We start from the raw sequence: 25,119 nt of genomic DNA on the forward strand, positions 1-25,119 counted from the left end.
ATAAATTAATTATAAAATATTTTTATCAGCAAAGTTTGCCAAATTAATTTTAAAGCTCTTTTTAATGGGGTTGCTTCATAGCCAAAAATATATATAAAATAAATTATAAATATTCGATAAATTACAAAGAAGATCTTAAAATACTAAGGAAAACTGAAATCGATTGATATAAGTGCTAGCAAATATATAAAATAAAATAATAAGAAGAAATTTGGTATTTGTTTGCTAAATGGGGAAAAACTGTTATTCTTGGCTTGCATTTGAGTGTTATTATATTTTTACTAATTAAACCATAATAATTAATAAACGGCACAAAGATTTTCAGTAAAATTGGTCAAGGAGAGCGGCTTTATTATCCATAATGATATGACATACCATGAAGTAATATACAAAAATAAAATTCAAAGCTGAATTCAAATTTCTAGAGTACAAGGGATAAGTCAAAGTCTGTCACTGAGCCGACAAAAAGGTTAAAGAACTTATAGTTTATAAATCCTTCAAACTCAAGTTTGCTAGTTAACAAACATTTTTAGTTTGATACTCCAAACAAAGGTTAATATAAAATTTGATAACTACGTATTAAAAAACATCAAATTGGGTATTATTATATTATTTTCGACCAGTCAAATAATAGTATTAGCTGTATATTTAAATCTAAGCAAATGTAAGAAAATAGTTTGGGACTTTTGTTGCAATCAGATTTTTTAAAAAGCTTTATTAAATTAAATTTCTCCTAAACTTATTCTGGGCATGTAGGTTTCTCACAGATAAAATAGCGATTGGTGCTGCAATTCTCGGCGGTCCAGATATAAGAAAAACCATGTATGCCTACACAACGAGGAGCAGTTCCAGGATTTTTGGCAAATTTATTATAGCTAAAAGCTTCACCGTAGATACCAAACCAACTGAATTGCTTTCCATTAGCGAGATTAGAGCCTGATGTCCAAAGGGGCTCGTTTATAGTAAATGGAGCCTTAAGTAAAAAATCAGATATGGCTTGATATGTGGTAGCATCGGGGATGCTGACCAATGTCAGTTTCTGCTTAACACAAATTTCTTGGGCACGGAACCATGAGACCTAAGAAGAATAAGGTTGCAAGGTTAGTTTGTCTTCAGGAGGACATACATATAGCTTATACTTACCCTTAAGTCATTGAAGAGGGTATAAGTACCAGCATCATCTGTATAAGCGAAAGGCACAACACTCTCATCCTCCTTTGACTCAGACTGGTTAGAGTCCTGAGCCTGTGCCCAAGGAACAACGCAGAGCAAACAAAATAGACCAATTGACTTCATTTTGTGGTGTATTTCCAGAAATTGTACTCCCCTTTTATATGCCAATAACTATTCGAACTATAACTTTTCTTAATTGCCAAATGCATCTATCAATGTCAGCTGATAAAGCTGCAAGTTGAAAAATGTTTGCATTAAATCTGTGGGGATTTTTTAGTCTTTTTGGCATTTGCCATAAATTGCGCTTACACTAAATCTCAATTTTAAGCGTTGCGTAAATCCGTTTGCCATTCTTGTGCTTAAGTTTTACGCTAATAATGTTATACAGCGTTCGCTCCACTGAGGGGTTACAAGAATTTATCGAAAAAATGTAAAAGCATATCTCATTTAACTGTGCTGTCAGTGCAGCTGCTGCTGCCGCTGCTGCTGCTGCTCGTGCTGCATCAGCAACATAGCAAACGTTATGACGGGTCAAGGATTGGCAATTGCAAAGGGACGTTCCTGCTGCTGCATCTTCTTTTTCTTGTTGGCACCCTCTGCTCGTAGTTGCGATTTTCTTTTTCTGCTTCTCTGCACTGCGCTCAATTCTATTTCCTGCGTGATGGCAAAAAGTGTTTACGACTCCCATTGGACAACAACAACAACAACAATCTTTGTTCTGTGTGTGTGTGCATTTTGGGGTAGCAATGCGCCATAAAATCAAAAATTGCTACTGCCAGTGCTTTGGCATACGCGGCGTATGGATAATATGATTTCTGTTTCACACAATGGTCATGGCATTTGCATTTGCCAATGCTGCACGAAAAGGCGACACGTAAATGTTACTTCTTAACACTTCGCTGGCAAGGTCATTCCAAAGAGGAAATGCGCATTTACATACAGACATACCCTACACACATACATACATACACACACGTATGTAAATTTCCAAATTGCTCCACAGCTTATTGTTAGATAAATAAGCATCGTATCAGTGCTGCCAACGATAGAATGGAAGCCAAAATATACCAAAATATATATATAATAAATATTTTTATTTTCCTTTTTCCAAAGAGACTTGTGCTTCTTCAAATTAATTCCCCTCCGACGGCTGAAGAGACTTCACCCCAGCGATCTCCCTACTCGCAAAATCTCCTAGTTATCCTTTGTACCACACTAGGTTATGTTCAGATGACACTGAACGATTCCCAGTGAATAAATAAAAACACATGAAAAAAAAAGCTTTTTCAAATATAATCTGTAACCTTTCCAGCCTTGCTTAAGTTGGCTAGTTTATCTAAACTAAACACCGATGTCTGTCTGTATAAGCGCTTAAGCTTCAGCAACTACAAGAGCTAGAGACAACAAATTCGACACGCAGGTCCAAGTAAATTTTGAATATGATATATAGCAGCGACACAAGACGAATCAAATGATCCAATATCAATAAGGTTTATTGGCAAATTCTTTTATATAATTTGCTTTGAAAACAAAATACATTTAAATTGGTTTTCGAAGGGAAACAAACATCATTATGGGGAATATATTTATCCAAAAAGAGCTGATTTAGAATTAAAATAATTGTCAAGCTTAAGAATTAAGATCGTAAAATGTTTAATTCGCATTTTATCTCCCAAAAGGATTTCAGTCGATCAGCACATCACAATGTGGCGCTATTTGGAAATACTTTTAATATTTATTAAGTTTTATCAAAACATTCAACTCTTTAAAGTGATTTTTAAGATTTATGTTAATCTCATTAAAAGTCTTGACTGTCAAAGGGATATAATTTGATTTGTCTTTAGGGCAACTTTATAAATGCATTTCAAAAATTTCAAATAATTCAAATGCTTTAAGCTTAAATTCAATATTTTCTATTAACAACAGCTCAATAACAAATATTCACACAAAATGATTTGCTATAAATCTTAAGTTGCGAAACGTTCCTTCACCCCGGCAATAGGGTCTTGGTTTAATAGCAGCAGATAGATTGAAAAACTTGTTGACAAAAGGACATGATCTATTAGCTTTGGATATTTGCTCTAGCTACAAGTGCGGGAGCAGGAAAAATTGCAATTAAATTGGCTACAAACGACAGCAAGCAGCGATAGCAAAAGGATAAGACGGGGCATGGCCAAGGGGGCGCCCTGACAAACTATCAACAAAAAAGAAATGAGGAAGTCACGCAGGATAAATGCATCAAGCGCGCGCTGCTAAGCTTAAAGGACAATGGCTGTTGCATTCACTTAATTTATGCCAGTGAGCATGGCGAGGGAAGGGGCAGGGCAGGGCAGGGCAGGGCAAGTCGGAGGGGGATTAGATAAGTTAGTGGCTTTGCCTGGTGGCCATTTTCACAGCACGTTTAACGAAGGTCGTCAAATGGCGTTACCAACATTGTGTATTAAGCTCTCAATGTGGGTGAGTATAAATAAGAAATCCTGTTAGCCAACAAAATGGATAAACAGCAAATAGAATGAGAAGCGCAGTAAAAAGTGCGCTATGTTAATTAAGAATTAAGATTCGACGCTCAATGCAGTAATTAACGAAAATTATGCAATGCACTCGTTTTGCAACTCACTGTCTATTTAATCATGGTTGGCCTCATTAAACTAACACTGCCACGCCCCCATTATGCTCTTGTCAAATCTCTGCAATAATATGCAATGTTTCATTAAGATTTTATCGTCACTTTTATTTGGTGCATCAAAGTTTCTCTTTAGTCACTCAATGTGCCATGAAAGCCAAAGACATTAGCCATGTCCCCTTTCAACTGCATTTAATTAACCATCTTGATGTGCTACAAGGTTGTTCGGTGGCGCTAGGTGGGGGTGGGGCTGGGTGTGTGGCGACGACGATGGGAAAAGTTTCCAGCTAATTAGCCGTCCTGCAGCAATTTGCGTATTTATTAATTTTATGTCGATTTGCATGCCATTTTGCTTCAAGCCAAAGGCACTCATTAAAACTAACGGCAAGCAGCACCCTCTCCCCTCTGAAAATTCTTGCCAAATGCATCTTCGCTTGAGTGGATTTTGCTATTCAATGCAGTTCAATAAAAATATATATACATATAGTATACGCAAGCAGGTAACAAAAGTTACTTACAACAAAAGAAATCGCGTGCAACTTATGCGCACTTTTCAATTTATCTCTATGCAACTGCAACTGCAACAAAAAGGGAGCGCGAAATGGCATTTTGTATTTGTTTCTCGGTCACCCTCCCTGCAACTTTTTTGTGACAAGGTTAGTGCAAAGTCATCGCAAAATTGTTGTGCGTGTGGTTGGGTGTATGCGTGTGCTGCTCCCCTCAAAGACATGTCAACAGTAAATTGGCTTAAATGTAGTTCATCACTTAGAACGGATCTATGATTATATCAACTGTAGAATACAATGCAATCTTCCGTTCGGCCAAGCGGAAATTGTCTAACGTTCTAACAAAGCTTTTTTTTTATTAAATTGCCAAGATATAAACTGCTTTGAATAAATTTTATTTGATTCGTATAGCTAATAAAACATGTACAAAATAAAAGAAGCAAAAACAGAAAAGTCTAATAATAACATGAACACTTTATACACTTTGACATTTTTTATAAAAATGGAAAAGGGTATCATGAAGTCATGCAAATGTATGTAATGTGTGGAAAAAAAAAGGCGACGCAGACCCCTTAAAGTATATGTATTCTTGGCGCTATAGCCGGGAAATCTGAGATTAGATTTTGCCAAAATGAGCAGCGTACATGAACAGAATCTTTTTTACCGTTACCACACAATTTTCGGATTAAAAAAACTGATCCACCCTACATATGTATTTTGTATTTTTCTTCTTCTTTTTATTTAAGATCTTTTCGACCAGCAAGCAAACTTTTTTGTTTCCACTGCAGCTGAATCCTCTGCATTCGTCTCCTTGCTGCAGTGCTAGTGTCCAGAAGATGACCAGAAGAGCCACTTGTTGGTTTCTCCGAAATTAAATACCATATTACCATTTTAGCTTGCAAATATATACGACTATGGCGACAGTCAGACCCAATTCTTTGGGCGATTTTCATGTCTTAAGAAGTGCGTACTTTTTAAAAGAATTTTCATATATGAAACTGCATTGATTAGCTACAAAATTTTATAGAAGCCAAAGTAAATAATTGAAATGTTTAAAAACAGTGGGAGAACTTGATTATAGTTGTCTACAATAATTGTTGGGTCTAATATGGAATAAATGGGAAACAATAGCACACATTTAAATTAAATAAGCTGAACTTTTGCTGTAAGTATTGCTTGATTGTAGGAAAGAGGGCTGAACTCACTACTGCGAAACGTGGGGCAGATGCCCCAGCCCTCAATCTCTGGCTCTCGACTATTGCGTCGCTTTGGTGGGCACTTGAGCAAAAACTTTGGCAGCGAGTAAATTGACAATTGCATTAAGTGCGTTAAGTGCATAAGCTGTAATGCGTGTGTGTGAGTAAAAGGACTAGCAACACAACAAGTTGTTACATGATATGGCTATTACAAGGACTCACAGCTGTTGTTCGAGAGCAAAACGTTTGTTGCAATGCTTTGGCTTTGGCTTTCGCTTTGGCTGTTGTTGCGGCTAACCTCATTATGACACTGAGCTGAGCAAACTGTTTGCTTGAAGGATAATTGTACTCAGTTGCATCCTTGGCAAGTCACGCATGTAAGCAAAGCCAGTTGGCTACCAAGGCTAATCGCAGTATACATAGCAGCAAAGGCTGTCATTGAACATTGCACGTAACTGATTGATTGACTTGGCTTATTGCTATCAAATAGTCACAGCAGTTTGCATAGCGAGTGACGCAGCTTAATTGCGTTTTATTTTTATTATACTGATGAATTGAAATGCAAATCAACAGCCATGCAGTTTATTGAAGCAAAACGCAGCTGAGCTGAGCATTGGGCTCAATCGCCAGCCCTTTGCAATTTCAAGTAGATTTGTTCCTTGGGTGTAACCACTACACTAAAGGGCGCAAACGTTATCACTGGCACTGTCTTCTCGCACTTGAGCACACGATGATTACGCAGGAGATGCACCAGTCCCAGTTTGGTTTGCAGCAGACCCAGGCGCATGCCAATGCAATTGCGTGGACCAACTCCAAATGGCATGTAGGCATCCATATTCAATTTGTCCCGCTGCTCTGGGGCAAAGCGTTCCGGATCGTACTTCTCGGGTTCCGGCCAGTACTGCAAGTATAGAATATAGGATGCAAAATCTTTTTAAAAACAAGCACGCTTAATGAAAACTGCTTTGCTGCACTGCTTTGTTGCACTGCTTTATTTGAATTGCTCGAATGAATCTCCAGGAAGAAAATTAGAGTATTTCTTATTGTTAGTCTATGAAATCAATGAAATCGATCAAAAGCGCGCTGGAGCTTTTGTGGGCTGAATTTTGAAACAAATCGGTTAAAAATTTTTGACGTTTACCACATTTTTTTTTTGATTTGTGAGAAATGTGGAAGTATCTGCACACCCAACTTGGTATCTCCAGCTTTATTAGTCTCTAGATTCGGTTGCTCATACAGACGGACAGACGGACAGACTGACATGGCTCCCTTGACTCGGTTTGTCGAGCTAATCAAGAATAAATTTTTATTATGAGCTCCTTTTTTATAAAAATGTCAAAGTTTGACGAATATAAAGCAGCAGTGACCAAGACACAAAGCTACGAGCACATTCATACCATAATATATATTGCCAATTTATTATCTCTGAAGTGTATTATCCAATCGTGTCTTTTACTTTTTGTAACTTTTTGTCGACTGACAGAAGAGACAACTATCGGTAATGTAAGCTTCGTCTGCCTATTACATCCTTTTGTGCAATTCAAATATACCCTAGAATTTTCACATGAATGCCAAAGTGTATTGCAATAAAATTAAATATGCGAACAAGATTTAACATTCTGCTCTCACCTGCTCGTCACGTTGTATGGCCAAAGTGGACACATAGACGGGCATGCCACTGGGCAGCTCCACATCATAGAAGGGCTGAAGTGTAAAGCGCTCTCCATTCGCCGGCTGATTGCACTCGCGTTCGGCATAGCCCACAATGGGATATTTCCGTAGCGTTTCGTTGACCACCTGCGTCAAGTAGGGCATCTCTTGTATTTGAGCATAGCTGATGTAGTCCTCGGAACCAAAGTATTCCCTAATCTCTGTACGCAAGCGCTCCTGCAGCTCCGTATTCCAGGCCAGCTCAAATAGCGTCATGGTCATCGTAGAAGAGCTGGTCTCAAAGCCAGCTGTTTGGAATATGGCCGCCTGTGCCACCAAATAATCCAATTCCAAAGCTCTGTTATTCTTATCAGGCTGCGCCGCTGCCTCGCGCTTCATTGCCAGCAATATGTCAATCAGATCGTTGCGATTAACGCCCGATCTCTCGCGCTCACTCAGCACAAAGCTAATGCTGTTTCGCAGAAACTTTGATGTAGCTTTCGAAAATACCTTGACACGAGCCAGCGTGGCCAGTGCCGGCAGCAGAAAGATGATGGTGATATCCAAGCCACGACTCCAGCTCGTCTCGAAAATCGCCTTGTTATGCGCAAAGAATTCGCTTTTTACATTCCCCAGCGAGTTGGCCTTGACCCCGAAGGCGATGGTGGCAATAAGATCCGTGGTAAAGCGCGCGCAAAAGTCCTTAATGCTGACAATGGAGTCCTCGGGCACTTGCTCCAAAACGTTTTCCAAATCCTTGGCTATCTGTAATATATACACAACACAACAACACAGTGAGTGCCTAATAACTACTTAATCTTGACTTTACTTCTTACCTCTGTCATCAGAGGATACATCTGTTTTATCTTGCCACTGGTGAATGCCGGCGAGATTTTATTACGTAATTCCTTCCAATCCGGATTACGTGCAAAGAATAGATTATTACAGCCCAGTGGATCGCGATGCGGATCGGTTGCCAGCACGCGATTTGTGAAATAGTTGAACTTTTTTATCATCACCGTTTTAATCAGTTCCAGATCGCGTACAACTAAGCCAGGTCGATTCACCATATATACGCCCACTAAAGGTTCCTTCTCAAAGCCCGGCGTCCTGTGCAGCAAACAGATTTGCTCAAAGAACGACACTTTGGCTGTAAGAAAGCTGCGCATATTGCCAAATATGGGCGAGGGCTTTATATGCACAACGCCCAGTCGCTCCCAGTAGACATGGGCTCGTTTTTGCCAAATATATAGCACGATCACTAACGTGATGAACAATATTAACAACTCCGTCGACATTTTTGCCTTAGTCTGCTGCAATTGGCGACTGTTTTTTAAGCGTTTGTTGCTTGAGCTTATAAAGCAAAATATTTGCTATACAAACAATCTCTGTGAGCTGAGTAGATGATAAGCAAGCTGCAGTTTTGCATACTCATCATTAGCTCAAGTTTTTAATATTCTATCGCTTTTCCAAGCACCGGCCAATGCTACCACGTAAAAGATTCTAAGAGAGTGTCAAACAAGCTCTAAGAGCGTGCAACATTAATAACAGCTTTTATTTCAATTCGCTCAATTAATTTGCTTTTTTCTTCATCTACATCTACTATACAAAAAAAAACAACAATATTCTCTTGTTACTCATTTCGCAAGCTCTCGTCAGCCGGTCCTGTGGCGCAATGGATAACGCGTCTGACTACGGATCAGAAGATTCCAGGTTCGACTCCTGGCAGGATCGAATTTTTTTTTTATTTATTTAATATTATTTTTATATTTATTTATTTTAAAAATATAGCAACTAATAAACAAAATATAAATTATTAATAATACAATTTCATTTCTGGAAAAAATCGTTTTTCAAAAATGTGCATGCCAAAATGTGTTGAACTAAAAATATTGAAAAATGTAAAAATTCACTTATTTCTTTGATAAAAAAGTCTCTTCCCATACCGGGAATCGAACCCGGGCCTTCTGGGTGAAAGCCAGATATCCTAGCCACTAGACCATATGGGAGACAGCATACTATTGCAATAGTGTCGAATATAATATCAATATGAGAAAGCTTTTATAAGCCTGAACAACATTTTATTTTCATAAAATTCATTTTTATTTCAATTCATTGAAAATTTAATGCAATAAAATAATGTAAACACTAAAAAAAATATTACTAAACATTTAAAAAAAAAAAAATAACCAGCGATCCTGCCAGGAGTCGAACCTGGAATCTTCTGATCCGTAGTCAGACGCGTTATCCATTGCGCCACAGGACCGATTTGCTGCCTTCAGCCAAATACCATAAAAATATTCCAACCAAGTTATAGTTTAAACAAAATAACTTGTCAATTCAATAATAATAATGAGCTTTTGTTTAATTATGTAGTAGTAAAATACATTGAATAAAATATAAATTTAAGAAAGAAAAATTAGCTTCTTTTTGAAAAAAGATTGTTTTCGATCCTGCCAGGAGTCGAACCTGGAATCTTCTGATCCGTAGTCAGACGCGTTATCCATTGCGCCACAGGACCGCATGTTCGGTCGGTTGCTAAAATCCAATAACCAAACCCAAGCATAAAAAAAGCTTCAAGCTCTTACACTCGCGCTCTGTCTTAAGAGCCAGCAACAACAAAACAGTTTCAGTCTCTTTTGAAGTCTTAAAACCTACTAGTCTTTATTAGCGCGAAGACACCTAAAGCAAAACACAAAAAGGAATATTTCACAATGATAAAATTTTGTAAAATGTAAAATGTACGAGTTCTAACAGGGCAACAAATACTTCTGCCAATATGTAAAAGCTGGCACGATACGTAAATTGAAGGATTTCCTGCTGCTTGATTTAATTATTCTCTGGCCATTTTCTTACATATGTACATATTACATGTATAACAAACATTTTTTGTTTTCATCGTCTGCTTCTGCTTGGACGTCATACATATACAATATTACATTTATATGTAATGTGTAATAATTTATATGAGCTTGTGTGCGTTTGGATCTCTTTTCCGCTCGCGCGCTGCTTATGCTGTAATTTAAATTTGCATGTTTGTTAGAGCTGCCGCTAGCAAGCCGTAAGGCGCCAAGGGAGCTCTTTGTCAATGTTGGCCCCTCAGCCACGAATTAGACTCGGCTGAAGCTCTCGCTCTCCCACGCTTGCGCTGTGCTCAGAGCGTTGAATGAAATAAACATAGAGTTTAGGCAAAAAACTCTTAACAACAAGTTTGAAATCACAGCTTGCAAATAGAGTACGCATTTGCATAACTTTTCTTGCAGAAATTTGTTTTCTATACACGAATACTTTGGATCGATATTTTTCCAATAGAGGACAAAAGAACTACAACATTGAAAACATAATTAAAAATCATTTATAACAATCTTATTTTTGGAATAATAAAACTTAAGTTTCCAGTATTGAACAATTCTTGAAAGCATAGAGCAGCTTCCGCAGTTGCGGAAAAATTGTATATCAAAATTTCGAATTCCAAATTGTTTTCACAAGGTGTAAATTTTTTGCAACAACAAAAATTGAATCAAGCCCAATGTGCACTGTTTGAGGCGCACTGCTCAGACAAAATTGTAGATAATACTCGTTAGTTTTTTGAGAATTTTAGTTCAATTGACGAAATAATATGCTATCAAGTTCTTGAGCAGTTAATATAAAATATTTATTTTTATTATGTTTTTAAAATCATTAAATGAATCATTAAAGAAAAATTAATTCATTAGATTTCCTTAAATCATCAATTGCTTCTTATTAAATTTTTATATAATACGATTGACAGTGTGTTCGAAAGAGCGAACAAAATGAACTAAAAACGTAGCTCACAATCAATAGTTCGTTCAGTAGTTCCCAGTTTAAGAGTCACTGCGCCCAAGTTTGGGAGTCCCTGCGCCAGAGTCGTCTGAATTTGGTAATTCTAATAACGGCATAAATAAAAACAACACAGAACGGACAGGTTGTGTCGGCTTTTGTGCGGGTGTTTTGAAAATTACGCGCAGCAGCGAACCGTCGCGACAATTTAGTCAATTTTAGCGCCAATAAATGTTATAAGCAAAACGTTCGCGCAATAAGTTTGCTGTTTACTGGCAAAACAGACCACAACACAACAAAATAAAAATTTCACAATAGCAGAATATTAAAGCAGGCACGAAACATTCGACAATATAAAAAAGTTTACGTGCGCGCGAAGTAGGCAAAAGCGAAACATAAAAATAAAGAAGAATCTCACAACTACGAAATTACATACAAAACAAAAACATACTTAAACATTTTGTATGTACGTTAAATTGTTTATACAAATACAAGAAAAAATAAGTGTAAGTGTTTGTGTCTTGTGTGTTTTAAGTGCAATATGCAATGCATAAATTCATTATTTACTATTAGTTTGGTAAGTTCTTTAAACGCTACACGCCTACATTCTCTAAAATAATTTACATACATATGTATGTATGTACATATATTTAGGTGTAACAATGTGCGTGTGTTTTTGTTTAATTATCTTCCTTTTACACTTGCTATGCTCTTTTCGCAAACACTTTTTTGTTTTCATCGTCTGCTTCTATGCTCTGTGAGAATAACGAAACGAAATTGATCACGAATGAGAACCAAAACGCAAAGCCAAGTGAAATTAATTTTAAGACCAGTGCTATGCAGACGCCGATTGTTTATTAAGCTGTCGTTTCTCCATTTACATACGTATGTATGTATATATGCATGTATATACTACACCTATGCACTCTCAATGCACACATATATATGTATCTCTGTGTGTGTGTGTCGCTCTATCTGAGATCTCTCTCTCTCTCTCTTTGTCGCTCTTTTGTCTGTGTTTGTGTGGTCACGCTGCTGTTGTTTTGACTTTACTCATGCGTATGCGTCTCCGTCTCTGTCTCTGTCTGTGTTTGTGTGTTTGTAGGCCTCCAGCAGTAGCACTTGGCTTGGCTGTTTTAGAAAGCGCCAAGAGAACTAAACAACAACTGCCCTGCCCTCGCCTTCCCATAACCCGCCCATGGCCTTTGTTTCCCTTTATGCCCGCGCCTTTTTGAGCGTCGCTTACCCGTTTGGCGACTTGTTTTGCTGGCAATAAAAAACACCAAGGCAAATAAAAATAGTCTGTTAGAATTCCTCTGACTTCCCTATTGACAAATCAACCGTCCCCGTCCCGGCCTAAAAGCGTCGTCAGAGCGTAGACTAGAATAGCAGTTAGTGTTGTCCAAAATATAAATCAACATATGTACATTTTGTCAAGAAAGTATAAATATTTTCTTTGCTTTTAATCAGAAAGTATAACTGATTACTTACATTTTTTACTCTTTTGAAAATGCAGTTATATAATTTACATATTTGTTAACTATATTCAAAGAACAAAACCAAAATCATTGCTGAAACAAAATATTATAGCCACAAACATCAAAAAAGTCTAAGAACATTTTCTTAAACATTAAAGTGGTTTCGTTTTCAACAAAAAAGTGATTACTTACAGACTTAACAAATACAATTTTTTAATATTTGCATTGTCTTAAATATATGTATGTATATCAGATATGTTAAAGAATGCATTCAATTACAACTGAATCGATTGAAATTAAATTTTTTTTTTAGATATTTTTGAATGCAATAATTTTTATCCAACCTGAATTTTAATAACGCTCAGATACATTCTAAAAGAATTATTTTGATATTAAGCCAATTCCTTTTTTCAAATTCAATTTGAATTTTATATACACTCTGACATTAGTCATAAAATATGATAAATGCTATTTTTTAATTGTTCAAATATATGTAAGAGGAAATTGGAGGAGGCATCGTTGAATATATAAATCTCTGATCAACAGAAAAGCTGAGTCCATATAATGTATGGTATTAAAAAATAAAAAATATCAAGTGATTTATATTTTACATTACATAAATCCCAGACTGTGCTTAAATTTTGAATATTCAAATAGACATTTTTACAATAAAGATAATAATACAATACATAAATAGGCAATTTTCAGATATAATCATCATCAGCAACATGGGGATAAGATTATATTGAGACTAGGTTATTGGAGATAAATAAATATTATATAAAATAAAATATCAGTAATTTAATATCGAAATTGAAATTAAACATAGAAGTTTGAATAACCTAAAGTTTTGAATGTTTTCCTCATCAGATTAAACCTAATGGCATATGTAACAATGATAACTGGGCCCAATTAATAACTTGACTAGCATTTCACAGTGTCAACCATTTTGACTATTGCAGCTTCGTCGAAAGCGAAAATAGTGCTAAAGAATAAATAGTGCTAGGAGACCGAAGTTTTCTTGGTTTGCACAGCCTGCGAATGAACGTGCATGAACATGTATCTTGCAGATACAATTTTAAAAGTTGCATACACATACAAAAAGTTGCACGTATATACATATGTATGTAGCTATATCTAGGTCCGTGTTGCAGCGTCGGTTACCGCTTGCAATTTCATTTCACTGCAACTTCGTGCCCCTGACATCGGGACAGTCTGGCGCTCTTTGAAAATACCTCTGCACTAGTCGCCTCCTAGTCCCTGTCCGCCCCCGCCACGCTCGTCTCTCCCGCGAGCGCAAAAAGCAATCGGCAAAAAAACACAAACACAGACGCAAGTTTTTCTGCCGTCGGCACGTTTCCACTCTCATTCTTGTAAAATTGCAAGTTGCTGCAGTCGCCGCCAACAGCAGGAACAACAACAACAAAAGAGACGGTGTGGCCTATTGAAGCTCTCAGTTAGTGCATCGGCCATGCAGCTGTCTGTCTCTCTGTCTCTTTCAATTTATTTCTCTCTACCCCCGCATTGGTTTCGCCTTCATGCTTGCATGTGTGTGAGTGAGTTGCCGTTGCCGTTGGCACTGCTCGCCCTAACCTACACCACAGAAAATATATTGCGTCGGCTCCACTTCCACTTACTGCTATCCCCGTATATACATGAGCATATTTTCAGACTGGATTGTGTTGTTATATTTTTATCGTAAGTATTTTACGCTTCTTTTATTTTGTTTCTTTTATTGCGACACGCGTTAGCCAATTATAAGCACTGGGGTCATCGTGCAGCCCGAATACTGGGCGTTTGATATTTGCATATGAAAAAAGAAATGACTTTATTTAAAATACAAAAAAAAAAGTATTTTGTTGGCCCATGAGGGGATCGAACCCGCGACCTTCGCGTTATTAGCACGACGCTCTAACCAACTGAGCTAATGGGCCACATGTTCTGCTCATCTCAAGTGCTGTTTATCTAAAAAATTAGAAAACAAACCAATATAAAAAGAAAACAAAAAATTATGTTGCGCGCCCAACGTGGGGCTCGAACCCACGACCCTGAGATTAAGAGTCTCATGCTCTACCGACTGAGCTAGCCGGGCTATGCGGTAGGTTCTTGCCAAAAAGCTATGTTTGCTTTAGGCTGTGTAGGAGATCGGTTCATGTGGCATTAATAGAATTTTATTCTATGCTAGCGTCTGTTGAATATTAATGTATTCTAGTGATATGCATACAAATTGAGAGCTGATTTAATTGTAAGCTAAATGGAAATATAACAATTTCGATGCGAGGTGTATGAGAGGTAAAGATCAAGCAATATTCTGAAGAATTCTACTATTCAGCGGTATTCGCATAGCCCGGCTAGCTCAGTCGGTAGAGCATGAGACTCTTAATCTCAGGGTCGTGGGTTCGAGCCCCACGTTGGGCGACATAATATTTTGAATTTATTTAACTTATTTAATGTTGAAAATTAATGTCAAATATTTAGTTCACTTCTTAAATTCGTTTCTTTTATTTATTGTCAAAGCATCCGCGTATCTATATTAGGCGCATCGAGCATAAAAAACTTGATTTTCAACTTGTTCAAGAGCTAAAATAGTGGTGATGATCATAACGAGTTTATATAAAAGTGACCTTGAAATGCGTTGGGCTCTTGCTATACTTGTATTTAAACGCAGTTCTTGAATATTTATCTTAAAGGGCTGAAAGTTTAAAATTGACAATACAATTTGCAAACGCATTTTGAACAAAAGTAAAACAAAAAATTTCGATCCTGCCAGGAGTCGAACCTGGAATCTTCTGATCCGTAGTCAGACGCGTTATCCATTGCGCCACAGGACCACATGATTTGCTCGAAATCAAATGCTTTACACGAATCAGATGCCAATATATTTTTCATCGGCTTGAAATCTTAAGTAGATTTCATAGTGCTTTTCACTTTAGCTTGGAATTCTCTTTGCCATTGTTAAGCAGGTTGCTGTTATTTCATATGTTATTAGTTTGAAAGCCCTAAGCACGCTATGTGATAGCCTTCGAAGTGACCGAGCTAAATGTTGAAATACGACCCGTTGAATGCCCTCCCAAGTTGGAGGCGGCGCTGAACAGCACGCTCTAAATAGCGCATAAGTGAATTTATTGATTTTTTGCAGCACGTTTTTATTTCTATTTAACAAGAGGCAGATTTGCAAACTTTAGTACATTTCTAGTAAGATTTCATATTAATATTTTCTTTGAATTTCTTAACCTATTTGAGACTTTCATCAACTCTGTCTAACATAAAGAACAAAATAAAATGCTCTTTCGAATATAAACAGCTGCCCTCTAGCAATCGTTTTGCATGGCTTCCGTTAGTTTACAACTCTCTTTTTGTGCCTTTTTCTATTTTAATGTAACATTGTGCAATGTACTGACAAACCAAAAAAAAAAACGCTGAAATAAAAGTGAATTCATTTTAGCTGCTACTGCTGCAGTTCCGCCTCTCCTGCTGCTGCGATCCAAAAATAAACATGAAACGTTTTAATAGGCCGCTCCAAACTACTCATCGACAGTTGTTATTGCTGCTGCTGCTGCACTCTCAGCTCAGCAGCGCACATGTTATACTCTCCTGCGGCCAAGTGCAAGAGCAAGCACTAGCGTCGACGTCGACGCCGCGTCGTCGTAATTTACATCATGCATTTTGTGCAGTTTTTAGCTCGCTCAGTCAGGCTCTCTGCTCAAATAATTTATGCACGTGTGGCTGTGTGTGTGTGTGCGAGAGAGAGTAGGTTTGGGACCTGCTTTGCTATTGCTATGGTTGAATTGACTTGGCGTTTTCGTTTTCACTCTTCTTTATGCCCTCTCTATTTCTCTCAGCATTGCTATGCATTGTAAAATGTTGTAAGTTGCATGAGACGCTCGTCGCTCTAATTTGCATACGTAAATCGATACATACATACACACATATGCACACCCATGTGTGTGTGTGTGTGTTTGTTTCAGTTCGTGAGTATAAAATTATTCATTTTTTCTAAGGTTCAGTCGCAGAGTTGAAGGTCAGTTGATGTTTTATGTCATTCAACTCGCCGTTACCGCTGATTTCGTATTTGTTTTTTTGTTGCTACTTTTAACATTTTCGCCATTTGCTGGGCCTTGCGCTTTTTTATTGCTTCGTTTTATTGTTGCTGTTATTGTTGCTTATTGTAGTGGTTGCATGCTATACGTGTTAATATATAAAAATGCTTCTGAGTGTGTGTGTGTGTGTGTGTGTGCTTGCGTGTCGATGCATTCAACTGGGGCGTGGGGCCCAGTTCCCATTTCCATGACCATTATCATTCCTGTACTAGAAGAAACCATGTATTCTTATGCAGTCATAATAAAACGTTAAAACGTATTGCAAGCTTAGGTCATGGTTCAGCGAATGCAATTCCATTCATAAGTTTTTCATTTGCTAAACAAGACTCGCTTTATTATTTTATTAATCTTCGCTTGCTTGTCTGCTCAAAATTTGAAAATTTAAAAGTCACAGAGCAACGAAATCATCACAAAAACTGTGTTACAAAGTCAACAGAACAAATAACAACAACAACAACAAGAGGAAGAGCGAGAGCAGCAGCAGCAGCAGCAGCAAAGCCACAAGTAGAGCTTAAAAGGCACAGCGAGATGAAATCCAAGAATACCAACAACAACTCAAGTCAGCCTGGCAAACACAATGAACACAAGTCTAAAACCAGTTTTGCTTTTATACACATATATGTATACATGTGTATATATTTTTTATTTTTAAGTTCCGCACGCTGGCCCCAAAAATATTTATATATATTTTATGCACAAGAGTGTGTGCGTGTGTGGACAGTGTGTCAACATGAGTTATTTTTTATATTAGTTATATTAAATTTAATTAAATATTTTACAAACAGTTTGAGAGGTAAATTAAACAATTTTCATTTTCAGCGAGTTGAAATAAAATGCCTTGTTTTTTAGTTCCATTGCGCATGCATTGCAACCACTGTGCACTGATGCTTTGGCTACTGCAAGTCTGTTGCTGTTCTAAGCGTTCGCGCGAAAGTTGAGCGCAGCTTAGAGAGCAAGACAATGTAAAAGCGTTTGCCTTGCCGAACAGAAACAATTTTTAGTCAAGCGCATGCGTCTCAACTTCCCGCATCCAAAAATTCAATCAGCAGTGACAAGAGCGCCAAGAGAGCAAGAGAGTGAGTGAGTGAGAGAAAAAAGTGCCGTCAGCAATAGCAGCAGCAACGATAGCAACGGCAACTGCAGTCTTTTAGTTTTAGTTTTTATGTGCGTCTCTCGTGTAATAAAAATTACAATGCGCGTTATTTTTATTGTTAAATAAAAGTGCAGACTTCAATTAACAATATTTTGAGTCAACACTCGCAATACCAACCACAGTGCGTCAAAACGTAAAGTACAACTAATATGAGTTTAATTAAAATAAAAGCATGCTTCGCATGATTGTTGTGCTTGCACATGTGTGTGTGTGTGTGTGTGTGTGTGTGTGTGTGTGTGAGTGTGTTTGTTACAGTGAATTAATTCTTATAGAGCGCTTGCCTCAAATATTATAAAATAACACTGCTTAAGAATAACAAAACAACAGCAATAAGAATTTAGTAGTGAAATATAAGATATTCCTTTTAATAATATGCATCTATGTATGTATTGTAAGAGTGTGTGTGTGTGTGTCGGGCATGCAAGCACATGTGTGTGTATGTGTATAAGTGTGACTGCTAAACAACTACAAAAACTGTGCCGACCCAAGCATTTGTTTTTGTTGTTTCTGCCTGAGCCGCCGGCCACCCGCCGCATCCGCCCTTATCAATCCACCACATGCGTTGCTACCATCAGCACTCAGCACTACATACATGCATTTTTGCTCTGAGAGCGTGCACGGCCCAACGGAAGCTCTGAGAGCAAATGCAAAGAGTGCAGATGAGTACGTGGTTTTTGTTGTTGTGGGTACTGCTGCCTTTGCCTGAGAGTGACATTAAGATTAACTCGTTCCATGCCTGCTCACTTGCAGTTGCCGTTTGTTTACCACTCTCGTGCTCAAAGAGCGCACGTCATCGGATAGAGAGAGAGAAAGAGAGAGAGAGAGAGAGAAAGAGAAAAAGACGAGCAGACAAAAAGAGAGCCATAATGAGCGTAAAATAACAACATTATTGTGTTTTTGTTGCTCATTCGATGTATTTGTAAGCGTGCAATGCTTATTAAATCATATGATTAGCATATTTTAGCAAAAATATTTTAACGTTTTCTTCCGTTAATGCTCTTTTCTTTATTGTTCAACTGCCAAACATACATATGTACATGTTGTTGAAATTTAAGTGCAAGTGTGCACGTGCGTGTGTGTGTGAGTGGACCAATTGGGTGGGGCGGTCGGTCGGTCGGCGTAATCATGTAACTGAGCCCCAATCTGGCTCTCTTGTTTCTCTTCTCTCTGGTGCACTCTAAATAAACTACAATAATGCACAGTGATATAAATATAATTTCAACTGAATATAAAATAAACATTGTTTTAATTATTGAATTCATTTTGCGTATACTTGCAGATTTCTGTGAATTTAAAATATTATTAAATAAATATTGACAAAAAGCTACAGCTAAACTAAGTTGGTGAGTACAATCAATTGTTATTTCTTATGTTTAGTAAATTTGATTCGTTTTAAATCTAGTTCTTATTTTTTTTGGGAATTAACTGAGCGTAGGATATTAATATAAAAACAGGAGTGAGAATTGCACAAATTGCCATTTCTTGACGCGCTAATTGGCAATGCAAATGATTTTTGAGTTGCCAGGCAGCTAGTTGTTTTTCCTGTGTTGTTTTAAAAATAATAAAATGGAATCAAAGCTGTTGCAACGGAAATGCATTGTGGCGCTGTCGGTGCAGTGGTCGATTAGACTGTCCGCATTCCCAGACTGCATAATAAAGTTACCAAAATATAAATGTATAATTCACAAACTGGTGTAAGAGGAAGTTGGTGGAGAAGAAAAATGTTAGTTTATTTTTGTATTAATAATACAAAAAGATTAAGTCGCCCCCGGGTGGACTCGAACCACCAACCTTTCGGTTAACAGCCGAACGCGCTAACCAATTGCGCCACGGAGGCCGTTGAATTTAACGAAATTTTCTATATATTTAGAAAGCACTTTCTCTGCATTCTTAAGCATACGCCAAAAGACAAAAATGTATTATAACGGTCTTGTTACTTGCTTTATCTAAACTCCTTATTTATAGACTTAGGAAGTTATGGAAATTCCTACACGGTATATAAATCTATGTCTTGACACAATTATATCAATCGCCTCCGTGGCGCAATTGGTTAGCGCGTTCGGCTGTTAACCGAAAGGTTGGTGGTTCGAGTCCACCCGGGGGCGGACAATCTTTTTTATTTTTTTATTGAAACAAAAACGAAGCGATTGTTAATTTATATACTTTGTTGCAACTTATTGTTAGTTTTGTTAAAAGTTCAGAATCGCAATATTTTGCAAATTTTGCTCAAAATCGATTTGCAAAATATTTATTTTCGCCCCCGGGTGGACTCGAACCACCAACCTTTCGGTTAACAGCCGAACGCGCTAACCAATTGCGCCACGGAGGCTGCGGCTTGCGTCTGAATTATTATAAATTTGCAAGCCGATTTTGATTCTTAAATATATAAGCTACAAAAGCTTTTAGAGATTAGTTGAGTCTGTTAAGAGAGAGAGAGAGAGAGCGAAACAGAGACGACTGCTTAACAAAAACAACTTTGGGCAAGCTCTAACAAGTGGCCTCCGTGGCGCAATTGGTTAGCGCGTTCGGCTGTTAACCGAAAGGTTGGTGGTTCGAGTCCACCCGGGGGCGCAACAACTTTTTTGCTGATAAATTTAATCAAGTTTGTTTTAGTTATATATAATATATAAGTAGCATATTGCGCGAAATAATATGTGTGTAAAATGCATATTGGCAACATGAAGCCGAGAGCACAGCAACAATTTAATGCAATGTTGCTAACTTCAAACACGTTGCATTTTCGCATTGTGTATGTAATGTTTAAATTGTAATGAAATTGTAAAATATAAATGATATTCTTTTAAATTTGCAGCTAAATTTGTATTTATTTATTTTTTTTAGAAAGCATTTAGAGCAATAGAGAACTATTTAGAACATGCAGGCAGCGGTGTGAGAGACGTTGCCGTCATTGCCTTGACCATTCAGGGCGCCAGTGCTAATGGCGGCGGCGTAATAGCAACAGGTGCTGAGGACAAACTAAAGCTATTGACAACAACTGCTACTGCGCCGATGCCCACAGTAATAAAAACCGAGCCCATGCCAGACTTAATTGCATTAACCGCCAACAACAATAGCAATAACAGTAGCAATAGCAATGCTGGTAGCGTTGCGGCATCAACGTCTGCGGCTGCTGCAGCCGCAGCGCTAGCCTCCAATGGACCTCTAGTGCTCGTCCCCAATAAACGCGCACGCCTCGAAGCGTAAGTTTCATTTAACTATGAATATCAATAAACAATACTAATGTGTTCCTTTGGCGCAGCAGACCTGGAGCCGAGGATTGGATATCTGCGCCTAGTCCGGGAAGTGCGCCTAGCTCAGCAGCGCCGTTGTCGCCTTCGCCAGGTTCTTACAATATGTCTAACGGTTACGCATCCCCAATGTCAGCTGGCAGCTATGATCCAACAGGTAATTTATGCGCTAATGGCGAACCCATACATACAGTCTGTATGGTAAACTTAAATTATATTTTAAGAAATGATATATGCCCAGACGAATTAGTTGTTCTGCATCGCAGATTTTTTTGGGATTTGAAATTTGCGCCAATGGCAAGTACACTCTGGGTTGTGTCTTGGCTAAAACGTGTTTAACAGTGCTCATTATTTAACATTACAGTGCTCACTGAAAGTGCTTAACATAAGCATTACATACAGACATTACTGTTGCATTTAGTCGCTAGATGGAGCTTATTTCTGACTGTTAAATGTTAGGTGTTAGTGAAATTACTTTTTACTTTAAATTATTTCTTATTTATTTACAATTTTCAAACATAAAGATCTCTTAAAAGGGATGAATTTATTTTAAAATGATGTTTGTTGCTCGCAAACATAATTTATGTTAATTAATAGAAACGCCTGACATTTAGTAAAAGCACTTGTCTTCATTAACTATTGATTGTTTGATGTAGAAAATATTAAAGTATATAAGTGAACAAACATTTATTTAGCACTATATTAAATAATGTTTAACGTTGCTTTTAACTCTGCTAACCTGGTTGAGAGCTACTGTGAGTGAAATTATTGCTTAAATTCGTTCTCTTCACTCTTTTCTTTGAAATGTTAATTGTGAAATAAAAATTTCGTATTTCAATCAAAGCTAAAATGCGCAGAATGTCCTGAGCATATAAAAACACCTAAGTGTATAAAAGCATTTTCAAAACGGATGCATGTTTACACATTTACAATTAACACGCACACATACAAATACTTAACCTGAAGCGTGCCTTTCACCTTTCAAGCAAAATCGTGGCCATTTTCAAGGTCACACAAAAGCAGACAGCAAATTACTGACAGCCAGCTGCCTTCCCTCCGACCAGCCCAATCAGCCCACAATATACACATGCACACCCTCCAAATAGGGAGAGGGTGGCGTGGGTAGTCGTCTGACTGACAATGCCAATAAAGTTGAAAGTTGAAGGTCACCAGACAGTACAGCACAGTGAACAGCGACTGCGACTGCGACGGCGACGTCTAAAGCGTCGTCGGCGTCGTTTTTTGGCATTGCACACACAAGTTGAAGGCTGAGCAGACAATAAACTTTGCGTTACCCAAAAAAGTCTGCCTAACGGACGGACGGACGAACAGACAGACAGACACTTTGAACCCATCCAGTGACCCAGCCCCCCCTAGTGAAAAGTGGCCAACGCCTTGCGCAGCATCAGTTCCAGTTCCATTACGAGATATACCCAATGCCAATTATTCCAATTTCCAGCTGGCTTGTGCTCGTCCTAACCCGGCCCCAGAAAATCTTTTGTTTATTTCTGCTTTTAGAGTCTGTCTGATGCTTCGTTTTTATGTTGCTCCCTAAAATAAAAAAAGCCGTAAAGTCGGGGGCAGTCGATATTACAAGACTATATGTAGGTTGCGTATACGCAAGGCTAAAGGGTTGTAAAATTCATAAAATGAATTCAGTTTTGAATTAAATCAGGTGAATGCAAAAATAATTCAGATTGGAAAAAATTAATGTATTCAAAAATATCTGAATTCAAGATGAATGAAATTCAAAAATCTTTTACATCTCTGTCAGATATCAATATTCTATACGCGATTTGCGTAAGATCACGCTGTTGTGGGTTTTTTTATACAGGGTCTCAAAATTGAAAAAATCGTCGGCCCAAAAACAATCGATAGAGCTGTTGAGTGGAGACGGGTGGTGCCCTAAATCCCCCAAAGCTGCGCGACGCATTATGCGTGTGCGCTTGGAACCCAAAATACGTCTTACTTTCTTTGAGGCGTGGATGTGTCTGGCGGTGCGCGGCGCACTGCAACGAAGTGAAAGTGACGATGAGTAGGACGAAGCTGGAAAGTCAGCGCCACGCCGAGCCGAGCGACTGGGAGCTGGGAGGCGTGTGGCAATGTAATAAAATCATGCCAAGGCTGTTGGGTACAATGACGTATCCCAACCACGTGTCTGCGAGATCTCCAACGTAAAATGTATTCAGCAATTGTGCCTTGCTTAATGCGGCGTATACTTAATATCGAACTCTTATACTCATTTCCACCAGCTGTTGTTTGTAAGTGGCAAGGAAAGATTTTTGCCTTCTTATTTTGAGTTATATACGTCTCGTCTGTAATTCATTAAACTTAAGTATATTACATACTTTATATGACGATCTGGGTCATTAATATTTTTAGCTAACGTGTCAGGTAAATTGTCGCATTATAGTCGGGTGAATGGTCTAATGCGTGTTGGCTATTGCCAAAATGTTTCTTGTGCTGTTATGAAAGTTGAGGCAAAATGATTCATGCTTTGCCAAAAAAAAAAAAAAAACCAAAAGTAAATCACTAGAACGTATAGTAAATGTTAAATATTTGGTTTATTTCAAACGCAACTTTTATTTCTTTTTGGACATTGGACAGATTAAAACATTCACTTGCTCATTTCTCAATAAATCTTTCCTTGAAGTTTGAGGACGATTTCTATGCCAAAGCTGTTTTTTATATACTGTGCCAATTTTAACAAAAATGGATTACATAAACCTTAGAGTGGTAAAGTTGTGACTTATTAGATGTTAGTTAATGTACATAAATATATAATATGGATCGATCGTAAATAAGAATGTAATAACCCAAAGCGATCATCCCACCTCATACACTTTATCAAGAACAGGACAAGGAGTCTTTACGGTGCACTGCCCCATCGACAAGACTTCTGTCGAAACTATGTGAGTATTGAAGAAGAAGAAAGCATCCAACATCTCCTTTGTGATTGCTCACCGATTTCTCGGAAATCCCTTCTAAGAGGGACTGCGTCGCTGGGGCAAGGTTGAAAATTTGGCCTCCACCGGATGGAACTGAGCACAGAAACGTAACATCCCATCAACTGCCGTATACCTCATCTATTCTTGCAGCTACCCGTTAGGGAAGCCTTTCGACCTACCTGTATAATGTTATAAATGTAATGATATTCGCTTTATTCTAGCAAAAGCTAGTAGTGTGCTCGGTGCATCTCCTCAAGTGATTCGAACCTAGATGTTAGGGAAAAGCTTGACTCGCTGATCTGATCCTTTTACCCTAGACAGCTACATAGTTAGTACTTTTGTTTTCTCGAATGTTCCGAAGAAATTCATCAGATTTGCTTTTAAGCATCTCTCAAAGACTATCCTAAACTTTCTCATAGAAAGCACATCCTAAATTCAAGCGGCCATCGGCTTATGCTTATGCATGATTGTAGCGCTTCGAAACTAACTGTTAATTGTAGTTGGTAAAGGAAAGCCGAGTACAAGAGTTGCTTCAGATTTCAAGAGCCCGCAAATTAGCATATAGCAAAAAAGAAAGAAAGAGTAAAGCGACTGAAGGAAAAAAAAACTAAAATGTGCAATATGCTGCAGGCACTTTCCAGAGAAACCGAACCAATATCCAAAGCCAAATCGATAGCATTGACTGCAATTAGGTGCGCACAGCAAACGTCTAGACGGCCCAAGGGGCTCTAGAACAGAACAGAACAGAAAAAAAAAAAAACGAGACCAAACCCATAAATCCGATGCTATATGATGCGAAAGTAAAGGCGCAGCCTGAAGTTTAATCGATGCAGGACACGCAAACATTGAAGTAAACATCAAGTTTTCAAGGTTCCTTCTATCACTCTCGCTCGCTCGCTCTCTCTATCTCTATCTACCCCTCTTTCTTTCTCTCTCTCTCTCTCTCTTTCTGGTTGCCAGCGACGAAATTTCAATTTCAATCATGTGCCTGAAACATGATAACTGTTTGCAAAATGCTTTAAAGCTTGCAAACGCTCCTGCCCTATCTATCTCCCTCCCTCTCATTCAATTTTTGAGCTCTATGAAAAAGGATTTCATGTGAGAAACTGGTTTGCTTCGTTTTTTGGGCTTGCATTTCCTGATTATGCCAAATAATTGCTTGACCAAAAACCGATTTCGTCTTGAACTTTGTCGCTGCTGTTGCCTTTTTATTTTTATTTATTTTTTTTTTGGCGTCTGGCTT

General features: G+C 38.0%; 2 protein-coding genes and 12 non-coding genes across 14 annotated transcripts; 4 read left to right on the top strand and 10 right to left on the bottom strand.

Annotated features, from left to right (window-relative positions):
• Positions 1–695: 695 nt before the first annotated feature.
• Positions 696–1,296, bottom strand: LOC108594950 (maker138). The gene is made up of 2 exons (XM_017980084.2): positions 1,144–1,296; positions 696–1,078 (listed from the first exon to the last, which is right to left on the bottom strand). The coding sequence occupies exons 1-2, from the start codon at positions 1,294–1,296 to the stop codon at positions 740–742; spliced, it is 492 nt and encodes a 163-aa protein (XP_017835573.1). The 3' UTR covers positions 696–739.
• Positions 1,297–6,006: 4,710 nt separating this feature from the next.
• LOC108596808 (probable cytochrome P450 6w1) lies at positions 6,007–8,461 on the bottom strand. The gene is made up of 3 exons (XM_017982919.1): positions 7,985–8,461; positions 7,128–7,913; positions 6,007–6,399 (listed from the first exon to the last, which is right to left on the bottom strand). Exons 1-3 carry the CDS (start codon positions 8,444–8,446, stop codon positions 6,118–6,120), a joined length of 1,530 nt encoding a protein of 509 aa, XP_017838408.1. The 5' UTR covers positions 8,447–8,461; the 3' UTR covers positions 6,007–6,117.
• A 348-nt stretch (positions 8,462–8,809) lies between these two features.
• Trnar-acg lies at positions 8,810–8,882 on the top strand. The gene has a single exon. It is a non-coding gene; the product is annotated as a tRNA-Arg (tRNA).
• A 203-nt stretch (positions 8,883–9,085) lies between these two features.
• Trnae-uuc lies at positions 9,086–9,157 on the bottom strand. Its single transcript has one exon. It is a non-coding gene; the product is annotated as a tRNA-Glu (tRNA).
• Positions 9,158–9,341: 184 nt separating this feature from the next.
• Positions 9,342–9,414, bottom strand: Trnar-acg. The gene has a single exon. It is a non-coding gene; the product is annotated as a tRNA-Arg (tRNA).
• Positions 9,415–9,596: 182 nt separating this feature from the next.
• On the bottom strand, positions 9,597–9,669 carry Trnar-acg. Its single transcript has one exon. It is a non-coding gene; the product is annotated as a tRNA-Arg (tRNA).
• A 4,618-nt stretch (positions 9,670–14,287) lies between these two features.
• Positions 14,288–14,361, bottom strand: Trnai-aau. Its single transcript has one exon. It is a non-coding gene; the product is annotated as a tRNA-Ile (tRNA).
• An 85-nt stretch (positions 14,362–14,446) lies between these two features.
• On the bottom strand, positions 14,447–14,519 carry Trnak-cuu. The gene has a single exon. It is a non-coding gene; the product is annotated as a tRNA-Lys (tRNA).
• A 253-nt stretch (positions 14,520–14,772) lies between these two features.
• Positions 14,773–14,845, top strand: Trnak-cuu. Its single transcript has one exon. It is a non-coding gene; the product is annotated as a tRNA-Lys (tRNA).
• A 340-nt stretch (positions 14,846–15,185) lies between these two features.
• Trnar-acg lies at positions 15,186–15,258 on the bottom strand. Its single transcript has one exon. It is a non-coding gene; the product is annotated as a tRNA-Arg (tRNA).
• Positions 15,259–19,443: 4,185 nt separating this feature from the next.
• Positions 19,444–19,517, bottom strand: Trnan-guu. The gene has a single exon. It is a non-coding gene; the product is annotated as a tRNA-Asn (tRNA).
• Positions 19,518–19,711: 194 nt separating this feature from the next.
• On the top strand, positions 19,712–19,785 carry Trnan-guu. The gene has a single exon. It is a non-coding gene; the product is annotated as a tRNA-Asn (tRNA).
• Positions 19,786–19,935: 150 nt separating this feature from the next.
• On the bottom strand, positions 19,936–20,009 carry Trnan-guu. The gene has a single exon. It is a non-coding gene; the product is annotated as a tRNA-Asn (tRNA).
• Positions 20,010–20,177: 168 nt separating this feature from the next.
• Trnan-guu lies at positions 20,178–20,251 on the top strand. The gene has a single exon. It is a non-coding gene; the product is annotated as a tRNA-Asn (tRNA).
• Positions 20,252–25,119: the final 4,868 nt, after the last annotated feature.

The sequence above is a fragment of the Drosophila busckii genome, chromosome 2R (genome assembly GCF_011750605.1).
Source record: "Drosophila busckii strain San Diego stock center, stock number 13000-0081.31 chromosome 2R, ASM1175060v1, whole genome shotgun sequence".
In the NCBI taxonomy this organism is placed as follows: Eukaryota; Metazoa; Arthropoda; class Insecta; order Diptera; family Drosophilidae; genus Drosophila; species Drosophila busckii.

Excerpts from the sequence above, each read along its gene's own strand:
- LOC108594950 (XM_017980084.2), bottom strand. The coding sequence starts at position 1,296 with ATGAAGTCAATTGGTCTATTTTGTTTGCTCTGCGTTGTTCCTTGGGCA. Across the intron at positions 1,079-1,143 it reads CCCTCTTCAATGACTTAAGG|GTCTCATGGTTCCGTGCCCA; the intron begins GTAAGTATAAGC and ends TATTCTTCTTAG.
- LOC108596808 (XM_017982919.1), bottom strand. The coding sequence starts at position 8,446 with ATGTCGACGGAGTTGTTAATATTGTTCATCACGTTAGTGATCGTGCTA. Across the intron at positions 7,914-7,984 it reads TGTATCCTCTGATGACAGAG|ATAGCCAAGGATTTGGAAAA; the intron begins GTAAGAAGTAAA and ends TATATATTACAG. Across the intron at positions 6,400-7,127 it reads CCATACAACGTGACGAGCAG|TACTGGCCGGAACCCGAGAA; the intron begins GTGAGAGCAGAA and ends CTATACTTGCAG.